Here is a 16,137-nt window from a genome sequence, read left to right as displayed (position 1 = left end):
AGTGGATCACACCAAGTTTGTCTCTAAGTTGGCTGAAACGTGTGTGGCTTAATGGTTTGGTGAGACAATCTGCGATTTGATCCGTTGTAGGGACATATGCCACAATAACCTTGTTTTGGAGTACTTGGTCTCAAATGTAATGAACATCAATTTCAATATGCTTAGAACGAGCATGGAGTACTGGATTAGAGGCTAGTGTCTTGGCACTCAAGTTATCGCACCATAGTATAGGTTTCCTTGGCACATGGAATTTAAGTTCAGTAAGTAGTGAACAAACCCATGTTATCTCAGCAGCTAGATCAGCTAATGCTCTATACTCTGACTCTGTACTTGATCTTGATACTACCTTTTGTTTTCTAGAGGACCGAGAAATGAGTGTTTCACCAAGGAACACACATTGACCAGCTGTGGATTTCCTGTCATCAACACTAGTGGCCCAGTCTGCATCAGGAATGGTTGAAACAGTTTTCATGCATCAACCAGAAGGATTAGGCTTGGTAGGAAATCCACAAATCCTTCTGGTTGATGCATGAAAACTGTTTCTTTGAGATGTCCATTTAGGAATGCATTGTTGATGTCAAGCTGTTTGACTTCCCAATTGAGGTGTACTGCAATGGAAAGAATGATCCTGACTGTGCTAGCTTTGATTACAGGACTAAATGTTTCTTCATAGTCGACACCAGCTGTTTGTTGAAACCCCTTTGCAACTAGTCTAGCTTTTCTTCTTTCAATTGAGCCATCTGACTTGTATTTGGTCTTGAAAACCCATTTTGAATCAACTATGTTGTCCTGATGTTTGTAAGGCACTAGTATCCAGGTTTTGTTGAACATGAGTGCCTGAAACTCTTGTTGCATTGCTGCTTTCCATAAGGGTCTTGTGAGAGCTTCCTTGGCATTTGTAGGCTCCATTGTGTCTTTGTAGTTTTCAGTGAGTCCAATGTAAGGTAATTTTGGTTTGTGAATGCCTGACTTGCTCCTTGTTTGTATTGTATTGTCTGTGTTTGTGTTTAGACTGGATCTTTGGTCTGTGAGCAGACTTGTTTCACCCATGCTTAGCTGCTGAGTTATGTCTTGTGTTTCTCAATGAGTGGTGTCACTTTCTGATGAATTTGTGTCATGTTGTTCTACAACATTGTTTAGATCTTGAGACTCCTCTGTGTTTGCCTCAGCATTGTTGTCTTCACTGATTTGTGGGCTTGCCTTATTGATGAGATTACCTGCAGTGGTCAAAGGAAAAGAAATAAATGAATTGTTAGTTGTTGTTTATACAGGACTTCGTGTATTGAGAAACCCATCATGGAATGAAAAATGATCTTCATTGAAGATGACATGTCTAGATATGAAAATTCTGCCATGAGAGTTAAGGCATTTGTACCCTTTGTGAGAGTTACTATATCCCAAGAACACACATGAAATTGTAGCTTATGTTGGTTATAAGGCTTGAGGCAAGGATATCATACACAACTAAATGTTTTTAGGAGCTGGTAGTTAGGTTCCTTATGAAGTAGGAGTGTATAGGGGCTCTTATTTTGGGTAATTGGAGATGGTAATTTGTTTATGTTATATACTGCAGTGGAGAAGGCTTCCCACCAGTAATGCAAGGGCATTTGAGCTTGTGCAAGTAAGGTGAGACCAAACTCAGCTATATGCATGTGTTTCCTTTCAACTCTTCCATTTTGTTGAGAAGTGTATGGACAAGACATTCTAAATTGTATGCTAGCTGCTATGGCAAGTTTCTGAACAGGTTTATATTTTCCACCACCATCACACTGGATTACTTTGATTCTTTTATTGAATTGATTTTCAGTCAGATTTTTGAATTGAGTGAAGGCTTGCACAATCTCAGACTTTTGTTTTAGAGGATAAATAGTGAATCTACTAAAATCATCAATAAAGTGCACATAGTATTTAAAACCAGAATATGACATTATTGGTGCAGGGCCCCATACATCTATGTGGACCAACTCAACTGGTTCCTAAGCATGAGAAGCAGAAGACTTAAAAGGTAATAGATGCATTTTGCCATATTGGCATGCCTCACAAAAACTGAAATTATCACTAGTAGGTATTTTGACATTACAATCTTTTAAGACTTTGTCTAAAACTTTATGATTAGGGTGACCAAGTTTCCTATGCCAACTCTCTTTGACAAATACAAAGGCACTAGGATTTCTTTTAGTTCTTGAGAGCTAGTACAGTCCATCCTTAAGTAGTCCTTTTAGCATTACCTTCTCTGTCAACTTGTCCTTCACAAAACAACAATTTTCATCAAACTCAACAAGTATGTTATTATCAGCAGCCAATTTAGAAACACTTAATAGATTTTTGGTGATGTTAGGCACATATAGGACATCATGTAAATTGAGAGAGTTGAGTTTTGTGGATCCTGTGGCCACAGTTTCTAGTTTCTCACCATTACCAACAACTAGTGAATTCTTACCATGATGCTCAGTCAATTCTTCAACTTTATCAGTTTGGTGTGTCACATGATTACTTGCACCACTGTCAAAGTACCAATCATAGTCTTGAATTGGGTTCTGAGAGGTTAGGAAGGCATTGTGAGATCCTTGTCTGTTATTGTCTGTTGAATAATTTGATCTTGAGTAGCTTTTGTCAAACCTGTGAAAACAATCTATTGCAGTGTGATTGCTTTTGCCACAAACTTGGCATGGTGTCTTGGTTGATCTGCCTCTTCCTCTACCTCCTTTCCAACTTCTGAAGGTGGAACCTCTCCAGTTATTGTTTGTATTAAATCTATTGCCTCGATGGTCAGATCGGTTTGCAACATTTGCTGTTGCATTGAGTGTCAGGTTGGTGAGGTTATTCAGTTGCTCAATTCTACTTTCAAATGTTAGCAATTGAGCTTGTAAATCCACCCAACTAAGAGTATTCTGATCAGACAGTTTTACAACCACGGGATTATATTCAGAGTCCATGTCATTTAGAGTTTGAATGATCAAATCAGAGGTTGAAATTGGGCTGCCTGCAAGTGTGAGTTTGTCTGCAAGATTCTTTACCTTGATTAGGTAGTTTTCCATCTTCATTTCCCCTTTCCTGATGCTATGAAATTCAGACTTGAGATAGATGATTTGAGACCTTGAGTGTGCCCCAACCAGACTTTGAGCCTCATCCTAAAGCTGTTTTGAGGTCTCACAGTGTAGTAGTTGAGTTGCAATTTCAGTAGCCATTGAGTTGAGCATCCATTCGAGGAGGCGTTGATCATTGGCTTGCCATTCTTCAAAGGCTGGGTTGTTGTGCTTGCTTAAGTCTGGTAAGATAACAAATTCTTCAGGGCATCTTTTTGTTCCCAACATATATCCGTCAAGTTTGCAGCCTCTGACTACCGGTAGAACCAGAGATTTCCATAGGGGATAATTGTTTCTGTCCAGCTTGACAGAGACAGATGATGGAAAATCATTCTTGTTGTTTGAGTTGGCAGTGGATGCCATGTTTTTCCTGTTGTATCAAGAGCTTTTCAGCGTAAAAGCTCTAATACCAAGTAAGAAATGCTTTGTATTTTTACTTAATATTTTGTATGAGGTACAACATACATATATATGCACTATAGCATGGTAAACACGATCCTATAATTATGCTAGCAATAAGGATCATATGTTGATTTCTAGCATTGAGATATGAATGCTATAATGGAATATAAATGCTATTTATGTGTGGTGATATGATCCTATAATAGGAGAATCGGGTCTTTAACTGAGAGGAGTGATTAGATATTGCTGTGGAATTCGAAATGTAATCTTCTAACCTTTGTACTCCTGGATTCGATTCGATTCCATTGTAATTGTTATTTGATTTTGGGAAGTTCATCCCGTTCTTAATCCATGAATTTACTTTGCTACTAATTTCTTGTTCTTGGGTTCAAGTTTAATTGGGAAGTTAAACTTGACACTAAACCTGGATCATCTTCCTTCATACACCATTGCTCTAGGAATGGAGAATGATGCATGAATTGCTTTTACATGGAACTTAATGCTAGTTAATCGGTCAAATATCCAAGGAATTGGTATTTGAGTGATTATCTAAGGATTTTACACTCAATGGATTGATGTGAATGATTTGAATGATATGTGCATCTGAATCAGTAACTTCACAAGTCACTTGGAATTGAATCCATGGATGTCAATGGGAAAGAACGATGCGTTTCGATCCCAGTTTATTTTAATTGTTTTCCGTTCAGTTTATGATTTTTCACAACCAAATACAAAATTTTATAAAAACATCATCGTAAATATATACTCAATTTATTCTTGTAGGAATTAGTGTAAATCTAATCTGCTTCTTGAGAACGATATCCCGGTACTTTAATGGATTTTATTACTTGGACGATACGGTGCACTTGTCATTCCATAAAATATCTAACATGGGGATGTCAAAATATAAAGATCATGACATACAAAATTTGGATCAGGAAAGTTGCACCAAGGTTGATCTAGTTGCATCAAGTCTGAGTCTGACCGAGGAAGCACCAAGCCTGAGTCTGGCCGAGGAATTCAAACCCATATCTCAACCAATTTCACAAATCGTGACCAATGCAGTTTGGATTATGGCCATGAAAACATGATCAAGTTCGCTAGCGTGCCTTGTCTTACAATTCACTTAGGCATTTCATCAAACAGTTGTTTCTGTTGCAGCCAAATTACTTCCATATCAAACAATCATGAAATCACATGATTAAATTATTTTTGCTTTTTATTTTTGAAGTGTGTCTATTAGTTAATCAGTAAGTTATATTAGTTGAGGGTTAGTTTTAGGAAGGTGGCAAATTCTCACCCCTTTTGCTATATATATTTTGTAATCTTTCACTTTTTGGAATCGATAAGAAATATTCGTTCAATTTTCACACGTTTATTCTCTTCTCTATTCTTTGTTCATCTTTTCCATCAATTCTTTCTCACATGGGTTGCCATGTTCTAATACACTACTTGGAAGAGTAGAAAAATTGTAGAAAATAGGTAAGTAGTCACACCATATACGATTTCACTTAAAAGTCATAGTTAAGAAATAGGATTTCCTTAAAAAATTAAAAAGAACGGAAACCTAAAATTTCATTGTTTATCAAAACTTGCATCTTTTTTTATGGACAAATAAAATTTTATTTTAAAAAACTAATAGATACAAAAAAGAAAAAAGGAAAAAAGCTAAAAAAAATATCATTTATAAGGCAATATTGAGACAAACTAGTGATCCAAAGCCAGGATTTCACTTTTGTTGAGTCCAAAAGCTGTTGAATAGAGGGTTTAAGTGCGTTAAAGATTAGATCATTTCTAGATAATCAAATTGCTCAAATTGTAACTAACATCAAAACTTGCACCTATTCCTTAATTTTCCAAAATGTTCCACTAAAACCTTAAACTCTTATTTTGTAATGATTATGATGGATTGAGAAAATATATTTACATTGAAAATTTAGTTAATAAATATCCTTTTAATATATAACATTATATGACATGTAAAGTGATACAACAAAACTGGTTGATGCCTAACTTGAACTCTAGCAATGTCATACTCATTCCTAAGATGCAAGGTTCTGAGAGAATTGAGGACTTCAGGCCAATTGCCCTGGCCAATTTTCAATTCAAAATCATCACCAAAGTCCTAGCTTCTAGACTTTTTGTGGTGGCTCCCAAAATCATCTCTTCTCACCAAAGAGGCTTTATACATGGCAGAAGCATTAAAGACTGTATTTGCATTGCCTCTGAAGCCATCAACATGTTAGATCACAAGACATTTGGAGGCAACATAGCTATCAAGCTTGACATAAAAAAGGCCTTTGACACACTTGAGTGGGATTTCCTCCTCCAAACTCTCAAGACTTTTGGTTTTAACCAAACCTTCATCAAATGGATATCTCTAATCCTTCATTCTGCCAAACTCTCTATCAATGTCAATGGTCATAACATAGGGTTCTTCAATTGTTGCAGGGGTGTGAGGCAAGGGGACCCTTTATCACCTATTCTCTTCTGTCTTGCTGAGGAGGTGCTTAGTAGAGGTATCACTAAGCTTGTGATTGATAACAAGCTTTCAACCATCACTGGCCCAATGAACTTACAATCTCCTAGCCATGTCCTCTTTGCTGATGACATCTTGATCTTTTGTAAAGCTTCTAAAAGGAACCTTATCTGCCTTAAGAAGCTAGTGAAGGACTATGCAATGGCTTCTGGCCAACAAATAAATATCAGCAAGAGCAGATTCTACACTAGCATCACAAATCACAGCAGAATAGCCTCTATCTCAGCTACTCTTGGTTTTTGCAGGGCTCTCTCCCCTTCATTTATCTTGGCATTCCTTTATTCAAAGGCAAACCCAAAAAGCTTCATTTGCAGCCTATAGCTGACAGAATCATCAACAAAATGTCCAAGTGGAAAGGTTCTTCTCTTTCTTTAATGGGAAGAGTGGAGCTGGTGAGTCCATCATTCAAAGCATGCTTGCCTTCAGTTTTCAGGTATACAAATGGCCTTCTAGCCTATTATCCCAGGTTGACAATTGTGCTAGGAACTTCATCTGGTCTGGGGATATTGCTGTCAAAAAACTTGTGACAGTAGCCTGGTATAAAGTCTGTTCCTACATGGAAGAGGGGGGTCTTGGAATTAAATCTTTCAAATGCTTAAACAAGGCCTATATGTTGAAGCTAACTTGGGAGCTCAAAACTTCTAATCTGGATTGGGCCATTTTCTTTAGATCAAAGTTCAATTGCCAGGGACACACAACTCCTAAATACTCTAAATCCTCTATATGGCCTGGAATCCGTGATAATTGGCTTCAAGTAAGCATCAATTCTATCTGGCTAGTTGGTGATGGTTTGAGTGTTAATTTTTGGAAGGACAATTGGCTTGGTGAGCCTCTTGTTGATGCTTTAAACATTCCTATAATCATTCATCTATAAACATTCATGGTGATCTCCAGGGCTCTATTGCTAACTTCACATTGGATTCTAAAACCATAATTCCAGGAGAGCTTAATATGAACTTTCCTTCCCTTTCCAATGATATAGCAGCCTACAAGAGACACAAGGGTCAGGACAAGTTGATTTGGATGCCTTCTTTGGATGGTTCTATGACTTCCAAAGATGCTTTCCATAGCTTCCAAATGCAACTTATGCAATTGCCATGTTGAAACAGAAGATCATCTTTTTTTCAACTGCTCTGCTGCCAAAGATATATGGAATTGGGTTTCTGAAAAATTCTCAATAAAAATCAACCATTCTTCTATTCACTCAATCATAAAGGATTGTGCCACTTTAAAGGAAGTCAACTAAGAGAGGTTAGCATAGCTTGTGTTGTGCATAGCATTAACACTATATGGTTCTGCAGGAATCAGAAAAGATTCGAAGACAGAATGATTTCCTCTACCAATGCTCTATCTAGAATAAGAAGAGAGACCTCTTATTCGGGTTCTTACACTTCTTCAGCAGTGGCTTCAGGCAGTCTTCAAGAGCTTCAAACTTTAAAATTCTTCAACATTACTCTCAAGCTTAGTAAAGCTCCTAATTACATTGAAGTCCTATGGAAGTCTCCTCAATGGAATTGGACAAAAGCTAACACTGATGGTGCTGCTCACGGGAATCCTGGTCCAGCAGGTGGAGGAGGCATTTTTCGTGATCATAATGCAGACTTCATCTATGCTTTTGCCAACTTTCTAAATGTGCATAATGCAATCCATGCTGAACTGCATTCAGCAATGAAGGCAGTGGACATAGCTTTTAAAAAGGGTTGGCATAACCTTTGGCTTGAGAGTGACTCTATGTTGGTTCTGGATATTTTCAGTGGGAATTCTAAGGCTCCTTGGAAGCTATCTAATGATTGGCAAATTTGTAAATCTAAGATTGCTCAAATGAATTTCAAAATTTCCCACATATATAGAGAAGGCAATGTTTGTGCCGACAAACTTGCTTCTTATGACATTTCTTCTCACACTAATTCCATTTGGTTCTCTACTCCTCCCTTCATAATTGAGGATTTTGCTAGGAATAGGCATGATCTCCCGAACTATAGATTTCGGAACTTGTAACATGCTTATTGCCTTTGTTTGTATCTTCTTTCATCTATATATTTCGGTACTATTGCACCTTGCTTAAAAAAAAAAAGTGATACACAACAAATATACTCCCTTAATGACATATTGTGAAACTGAACTTCTATCCACTGTTGTTTTAACTCGAGTAATCTTATTTTACAGATGAAAATTAAATGCACTTTAAATTTTAGGATTTTACAAACATTAAAAACTATAAGTAGATTTGGTTTTTTTCAGATTATCACTCGTATAGTATGAAAGACTAATATCTAAGGTCGATCAAATTATCAAAAGAGAACCTTCTCAATAATGTTTTTCATGTATTTAGGGGTTAAACTGGCCTAAGAGAAACGCAAGCTGCAACTTGGAATAGCAGACATTTATATTAAGCTTACTTTTTTGTACTAAAAGTTCTAACATTATATAAATTAAAGCATGTTTTTTATACTTTGCAAAATCATTTATACGATGAATTTGACATCTAGTAATAATATGAATATGAGTGTATAGGAGAATTATCAGCATCATATATAGGAGTTTATTCAGTCAATCAGAAATAGTATGCCACTGTGAAGTACCATCTCTGGAGATTGCTATCGTTTCGGATCATAACAGCTACGCCTACGTAAGAATTACCTTCTACACTTACATGATATAATGATTTGGCAAAGAAAATTCCAATTACAACCTAAATGTATATTTAATTAAAATTTTAATATATTGCTTTCTTATGTACACCTCCAAGCATGAAAATTACACACTTCATCATAAAACTGACTTCCTTAAAATAAAAATTAGAAAAAGATTCATTTTTTAGTGAAAGAGTTTCTACTTTTCCCCTAAACATTATATATAATTGAATTTCTAAGTAACTGCCATAATAAAAATAGCACTATTTGAATTTCTTAAAAGGGTCTGTTCAATAAATATTAAATAGTAGCTCTAACATGTTTGACTGTATTTAGGTAAGTGAGTTTTTATATTTGCTCAAAGTTATTTTATCACTCTTTCAAAGATATAGATGCAAAAAAATAGGGCACCACATAAAAGTCTACATTCTAAAAACATAGCAGAAAGTTCGGTACATAGTATTTATTGTGTGGTTTCCGTGTGTACTTTTTTTTAGGAAATATAATTTTGACTTTTTAACCAAACCTAATAACATTCTATTTTTGGTGTTAATAGCATTTGGTTTCTTAATATAAATAGCTTTGGACATTGCATGGTTTAAGCAGAGACGCATTCCTTTGAAGGGCATTGAGGGAGATTGCTATAACGCACCCCCCATCAAGCCCTTCTTTTTCCCTTCTCTTCGGTTTCTGCAGCTCCTTCTGTTCTATAACAAATATATATATTGGTAAGAACATATAGGCAAATCAAATCTGTTTTCATTGTTATTGTTATTATTGTTGTTTACTAATGTTTTCTTCAGTTTCATTATTTGAACCTATTTCAATCCCTTCCATATTTTTTATATTTTCTGATCTAGGCAATTTTACTTTCCAATTTGATATCCAAAAGTTATAGTTTAAGTATCACCATGAGAAATGTGTTTTTTAGTACACAACATTGGGATGGCATACATTGATTTATTTGATCATGATATTGTCAAATTTTGTTTTACAAACAACACAACCGAGTTATCTTTGATTCTTATAATTAAAATATTAATCATTATCTATAGGGTAACGGAATATGTTTGATTAACACAAAAAATGCTATGTTTGACAAGCTAGCATGCATAATTTTAGTGTTTTTGTTGAATTGGTTCATCACAGGAGCAGGTTGATTAAAAATGACCGGAGGAAATGAAGGGAAGAAGAATAGGATAGCAATTATAAGCGTCTCCGCCTTCTTACTGGTGGCTATGGTTGTCGCCGTCACCGTCGGATTCAACTACAGTAAGGATGGTTTTGAGGATGATGGTCTAGAGGATAACCAGAGACACCATATAACTTCAACAGCAAAAGCAGTGAAAACCCTTTGTGCTCCCACTGATTACAAGCAAGAATGTGAGGAAAGTCTCATTCCAGCAGCTGGCAACACCACAGATCCAAAAGAACTTGTTAAGATTGCCTTCAACATAACTATTACCAAGATCAGTGATAAGTTCAAGGAGACTAATATCTTGCATGGTCTTGAGAAGGAGCCAAGATCCAAGTCTGCACTTGAGACATGTAAACAACTCATGGATCTTTCCATTGGGGAGTTTATAAGGTCACTTGAGACTATTAGTGACTTTAACCTCACTAATCTTGATGAAATTCTCGGCAATTTAAAGGTTTGGCTCAGTGGTGCAGTCACATACCAAGATACTTGCTTAGATGGATTTGAAAACACTACAAGTGAAGCAAGTAAGAAAATGAAGGAGTTGTTAACTACAAGCATGCACATGAGTAGCAATGTTCTTGCCATTATAACTGAAATGGCTGACACAGTTACAGATTGGAATGTTACAAGATTACTAGGTGGTCGTCGCCTCCTTGAGGAATCTAAGAATGAAAACAGTTTCAATCTTCCAACATGGGTTGATGATGCTGCTAGTGTACACAAGATTCTTGCAGAAACTCCATTCAAAATCAAGCCTAATGTGACTGTAGCCTTGGATGGCACTGGTGATTTCAAGAGCATTAATAAGGCATTGAAAAAGGTTCCTAGTGATAATGAAAAGCCATTCGTGATCTACATCAAGAAAGGTATTTACCATGAGTATGTTCATGTTACCAAGGATATGACCAATGTGGTGTTTATTGGTGATGGTGGTGATAAGACAAGAATCACTGGCAACAAAAACTTCATAGATGGGGTTAACACCTACAACACAACCACTGTTGGTAAGTGACCTAGCTTTTTGTGTCTGTATATGAACCAAAACTATATACAATTGATTGCTGGTTTATATATATATATATATATATATAGAAGTTAATTCCTTTATGCATGCATGCAGCTATTCAAGGAGATCACTTTATTGCCATTAACATGGGGTTTGAGAACTCAGCTGGACCCCACAAGCATCAAGCAGTGGCCATTAGAGTCCAAGCAGACAAGTCCATCTTCTACAAATGCCAATTTGATGGTTACCAAGACACTCTTTATGCTCACACCCACCGTCAGTTCTATAGGGATTGCATCATTTCAGGTACCATTGACTTCATCTTCGGTGATGCTATTGCTGTATTCCAGAACTGCACATTTATTGTGAGAAAACCAATGAGCAACCAAAACTGCATTGTTACCGCACAAGGCAGAAAAGACAGACACCAACCTACAGGAATAGTCATTCAAGGAGGTTCCATTGTTGCTGATCCTATGCTCCAGGCTGCAAAGTTGGACCATAAATCCTACCTTGCACGCCCATGGAAGAATTTCTCAAGAACCATCTTCATGGATACATTCATTGATGGGTTCATTGATCCTGAAGGGTTTTTGGCATGGCAAGGAGAACAGGGTCCTATGCATATGAACACTTGTTTCTATTCTGAGTATCACAACTATGGTCCTGGTTCTGATAAATCAAAGCGTGCACATTGGGCTGGAATCTGGAACCTGAATTCAAAGGCAGCACATTTGTTCCAACCATCAAAGTTCTTTCATGGAGATGATTGGATTGAAGATGCTGGTATTCCTTACTTCTCTGGCATTCCCAAACATTACAGGCACAAAATGACAGTACGCAATTGGTTACCTGAAAAAGAAGACAAAGAGGACAAAAAAGAAGACAAAAAGGACAAAGAAGAGAAAAAGGACAAAGAAGAAAAGGAGGACAAAAAAGACAAAGAAGAGAAGGAGGACAAAAAAGACAAAGAAGAGAAGGAGGACAAAAAGGATAAAGAAGAAAACGATGACAAGAAACACAAAGAAGAAAAATCTAGTCGCCGTTAAGTGTTGCTAAAGCTTGAATTATTATTTGATTCTTCATTTGATTTTGCTAGTTTTGAAGTGTGGGGTTCGATGTTCATCAATTCATAATTGATGTAATTTAAATTGCTCTTATTGTTAAGTTACCCATTACTGGGACTCCTCTATATGCTACATCCACTTCAATATTTTTTTTTCTTTGCTTTTTTTCTCTTTTCTCATGAAACTATAGACTATCGAGGTTTTGTTTCCTACTTAATTTCAATGGTTATCACTTATTATCACTCTATGACTTTTTAACGTAGTTCATACAGAAGTAGTTGCTAATTAAAACGTCTTATATATAACCTATTAAAATGGTAGTAGAAATAGATGAAAATGAGAAAAAAAGAATATCTTGCATGGGATATTGAATAGATGAAAAATATAAAATTATAATGAATTTTTTATATAAAGGATGAAAAAACTAACGAACTTAACACCAAAACCAACTAACCCCTTTATTTTTAGAAACTAATAATTTGGGTTAAAATTAACCCTACAATATAATATATCATTCATATGTACTATTATTTATATTGATATAATATATTTCAATATGAATTAGATTCTTTATTTTGAGATTAATTTTTGCAGTTAAGTTTATTCATATTGAAGATGAACACATGCACTTGATACACTCTCGTTTTAAGTGAATCGAAAATGGCCAATTTAACTATAAAAACATAGAAGAAGATAATCGGGAGCAAAGTTTGCCTTATATACCTTGCTTGAAACATTAAAGAACCTTCGCTTAGGGTTATCAAGAGTTTGGAGTGAAAAAGCCAATTAACATAGAGATGGAGAGCATAGTGGACAGAAAGGTGGAAGTGAATGGCATCAATTTTGCATAGAAAGGACAAGACCCAGTGTTATTATTCTTGCAAGGTGACACTGAAAATGACCAGCTGCACGTGCTTTCACCTTGTTGATGATATAGTTGCACTCATGGGTTCTCTTGGGTTAAGACACAGATCTATTGTACCAAATCTTTTCCGAAATCATATTTTACCGCCAATAAAAATATGACATGTTAATTACAAAAATTTTAACATTCCAAAGTCTGCTTATGGTATAAATTGTGTTTTTGACTTTGACGATAAACTAACATAATTTATAAGATTATAAACTGAAAAAGTAACTCATACCATTTTCAACAGTTACTTTTTACTTATTTTTGAATTATAAACTTCTTTTTAATAAACAAAATTGGTTACGAAACAAACTTAATTTGTAAACAAAATAAAGAAAAAATAATGCAGTAAACATCCACTTAGTGTCCCTTGTGACCCTGCAATTGAAGAGACCTGAAAGTCAGGATTGTGGATGCTTTTGTGCCATGCATGGAGATAATTCCTACATATGCAGGTTTCAGGTAATATTATGTCCTTTCTACTTTAAGGACGTTTTAGTATGTATATTCAACTCAATTGATTAAGCTAAACATGATTTATATACATCACACCAAAAGTACACCATTTATAGTTTTATACAATAGAAATCATCAATACATCATGGAACAATTATAAGTTGCCAGAGGATATGCAAAGCCTTGGATTAAATAATGGCTTAAGCTCGGAAAAATTTTGTAGCTATTGCTCAGTTTGGTACCACAAATAAAAGCCTTGGATTAAATAATGGCAAAGCCTTGGATTAAATAATGGCTTAAGCTCGGAAAAAATTTCAAATAAAATTGATTTATTTCTACATTATTAACAAAAAATAAATAACTAAGATAAAGTTAGCTTCCCATTTTGTAAGGTGGTTGATTAATTCCATTGCATCAAACGAGTGATCAAAGCAAACATTTCCAATATATTATCACAAAATGCATATCCAATTGCTAGAATAAAAACTAAGTTAAAAGTACACTTGAAGGGATAATAAGGGAGACAAAAATAAAAATCTCCGTACTGAAAATACTTATCAGAACAGGAATAACATGAAAAATGTCATCGCACCTATGATATAGTAAAAATCTGAATTTCAAAAGAAACAACACCAGAACAGAAATAGGTCACCCATATCAAATCAAACCCTAAATCCTCTGCTGTTCCTCTTTCCTCTAGCCTTCTCGAACTTCCTTCCCTTAGATCGCACATAAGGCTTGGTGTGGCTGTGTGGCACACCAGGAGCAGGACCAAAGTGCTTCACAGCCTCACGAGCATTCTTCGGGCCTCTAAGAAGGACCTGCAAACAAAATATTATAAAATAAAATAAAATTGACATTGATGAAGTTGATAATCTCAGCATCCCGAAGCTCATCCATCATAATATACACATGAAATTTACACATAGGTAAACTGTTACACGTACCGTGTTCTGTCCAAGAGGGGCCCTAAGAGCCAGCTGATCAAATGTCAAGCATTCACCACCTGCCTTTTCTATTCTAGCACGAGCAGTCTCGGTAAACCTGAGTGCTGTAATTTTCAAGGGTGGAACTTCATATGTACGGATATCATCAGTTATAGTCCCAACCACAACAGCAATCTTACCTTCCTAAACAGACAAATAGACAAATTTTAAAACAGTACTAGATTAAACTAGACAAATTACAAAGATCAATAGTGTAAAAGACAAACCTTGCCCTTGGTATACTTAATCAACCTGGACAATGATAGTGGAGGCTTGTTAACTTTGCTCATGAACAAACGTTTAAGTATGACAGCATTGAACTTGCTGCCAGTTCTCCGGACAAGGAAGCGGTAAAGCTGATGAAGTAACATTTAATCAGAATAACTGAGTGCATAAATAATAGAACAAAAACTGTGGAAATGATTAATCATTTTTCATCTACATTAGCATTGTTTAACAATAGATGATGCCCACATAAAGTGAAATTGAACTTCGGCACCTAAAATGGAGATGAATTTAGTAAATGTTTATGTATTGATATTATAAAGATCTGCATGTAAGGTAAGATGCTATAGAAAATGGGTGTTTTCACATTTCAAGGCCTCAGAACTGTGGAAAGTTCTATTTCCAGAGCTTGGAACAAGGTCTCGTAATGAGCCGGGATTCACATTAATCATCATAGTGATACAAACAGGAATACAATATAACATATTGGACTCAGGACTAATATTAACATATATTGTCCATATGAAATCAAGGTGAACTTGGGGGCAACCCCAGGAAGTAAAATTTCAGTAACAGACATGTAATAAACTCATAGGGGTCGGCGTTATTAAGATTTAGACTAAAAACAATTGAATCAAATGGTATTTCTTTTAATTTGATTTCAAATTATTCCATCTGACATAGACAAATTTTAAAAAAAACATACACTGTCAAAGGTGTTTTCTCATTTCGAAAGCTCAGACAAATGTGGAAAAAATCAATTCCCATACCATAGAATAAGATCTCATATAAATAATTCAAGTGCCAAAAGTGGTATTATAGTGAAAGTGATAGTGAAACGAACCTTGACCAAGAGCTTAAGGTAGATATCATTGGATTTGGGTGCGGTTCTTTTGGTCTTTTTGCTCTTACCTCCGGCTTTAAGATCGATACCCTGTTACGTTGTGTCAAAATTCAAAATATATCTTCAGAAAGTGCTCAAAGCGAAGAACACAAATTATACGCAAAACATAAGAGATTATGGAATAGAGATATTTACCATTGCAGCTTCTTCGGGATTTGAACGAGTTCCTCCTCGATCCTTTGCACTGTTTCTGAGACTGCTGCAAATGCAATATAGCCTGATCTATAACAAGGAAGTTAGGGTTTTTGAGTTCCTTTCATTTCATTATTGGGCTCTTGAGGACTATTTTTATACCCATTTGATAGGCCCAGTTAGATAGTTTTTTGCCTTAACAAAATGAACTTGTCATAGAAAGTGATTTCTCTTATATATTAGTGGAATATGTGTCATAATAAAAAATTTAACATTTTAAAATCAAATTAAGTATATAATGTTTTAAATTTTTTGGTTGTTTATTGATAAAAGTTTCATTCTACATGCATAAGATTAAATATGACCATCCTTGTTAAATACAAATTTTGGCTAAAAGCTAATGCAAAATAATGAAGAGTTCAGCATTATATAGAAATATTGATATATGATACAAATATATATATAAGGATTCAGATTTTTATTTACTTTTAAATTAAAGATAAATATATATGAAAAAATTGCCAATACATAGCCTTCTAAATAAATAAATAGGTAGAACTTAAAGATGGATAGAGATAAAGATGACAAAA

General features: G+C 35.3%; 3 protein-coding genes across 3 annotated transcripts; 2 read left to right on the top strand and 1 right to left on the bottom strand.

Moving 5' to 3' along the window:
- On the top strand, positions 5,536-8,025 carry LOC109353847. The gene is made up of 5 exons (XM_019596208.1): positions 5,536-6,262; positions 6,316-6,419; positions 6,494-6,781; positions 6,922-7,106; positions 7,329-8,025. The coding sequence occupies exons 1-5, from the start codon at positions 5,536-5,538 to the stop codon at positions 8,023-8,025; spliced, it is 2,001 nt and encodes a 666-aa protein (XP_019451753.1).
- Positions 9,256-12,093, top strand: LOC109355423 (putative pectinesterase/pectinesterase inhibitor 28). Its single transcript, XM_019598580.1, has 4 exons — positions 9,256-9,389; positions 9,808-10,865; positions 10,982-11,761; positions 11,888-12,093. The coding sequence occupies exons 2-4, from the start codon at positions 9,827-9,829 to the stop codon at positions 11,914-11,916; spliced, it is 1,848 nt and encodes a 615-aa protein (XP_019454125.1). The 5' UTR covers positions 9,256-9,389; positions 9,808-9,826; the 3' UTR covers positions 11,917-12,093.
- On the bottom strand, positions 13,804-15,689 carry LOC109355108 (60S ribosomal protein L18-like). Its single transcript, XM_019598051.1, has 5 exons — positions 15,551-15,689; positions 15,356-15,445; positions 14,514-14,642; positions 14,248-14,430; positions 13,804-14,121 (listed from the first exon to the last, which is right to left on the bottom strand). Exons 1-5 carry the CDS (start codon positions 15,551-15,553, stop codon positions 13,963-13,965), a joined length of 564 nt encoding a protein of 187 aa, XP_019453596.1. The 5' UTR covers positions 15,554-15,689; the 3' UTR covers positions 13,804-13,962.

This window comes from Lupinus angustifolius, chromosome LG08, assembly GCF_001865875.1.
Source record: "Lupinus angustifolius cultivar Tanjil chromosome LG08, LupAngTanjil_v1.0, whole genome shotgun sequence".
Classification (NCBI taxonomy): Eukaryota; Viridiplantae; Streptophyta; class Magnoliopsida; order Fabales; family Fabaceae; genus Lupinus; species Lupinus angustifolius.
Note: the sequence above shows the minus strand (reverse complement) of the source record. Positions and strands in the feature narration are given on the sequence as shown.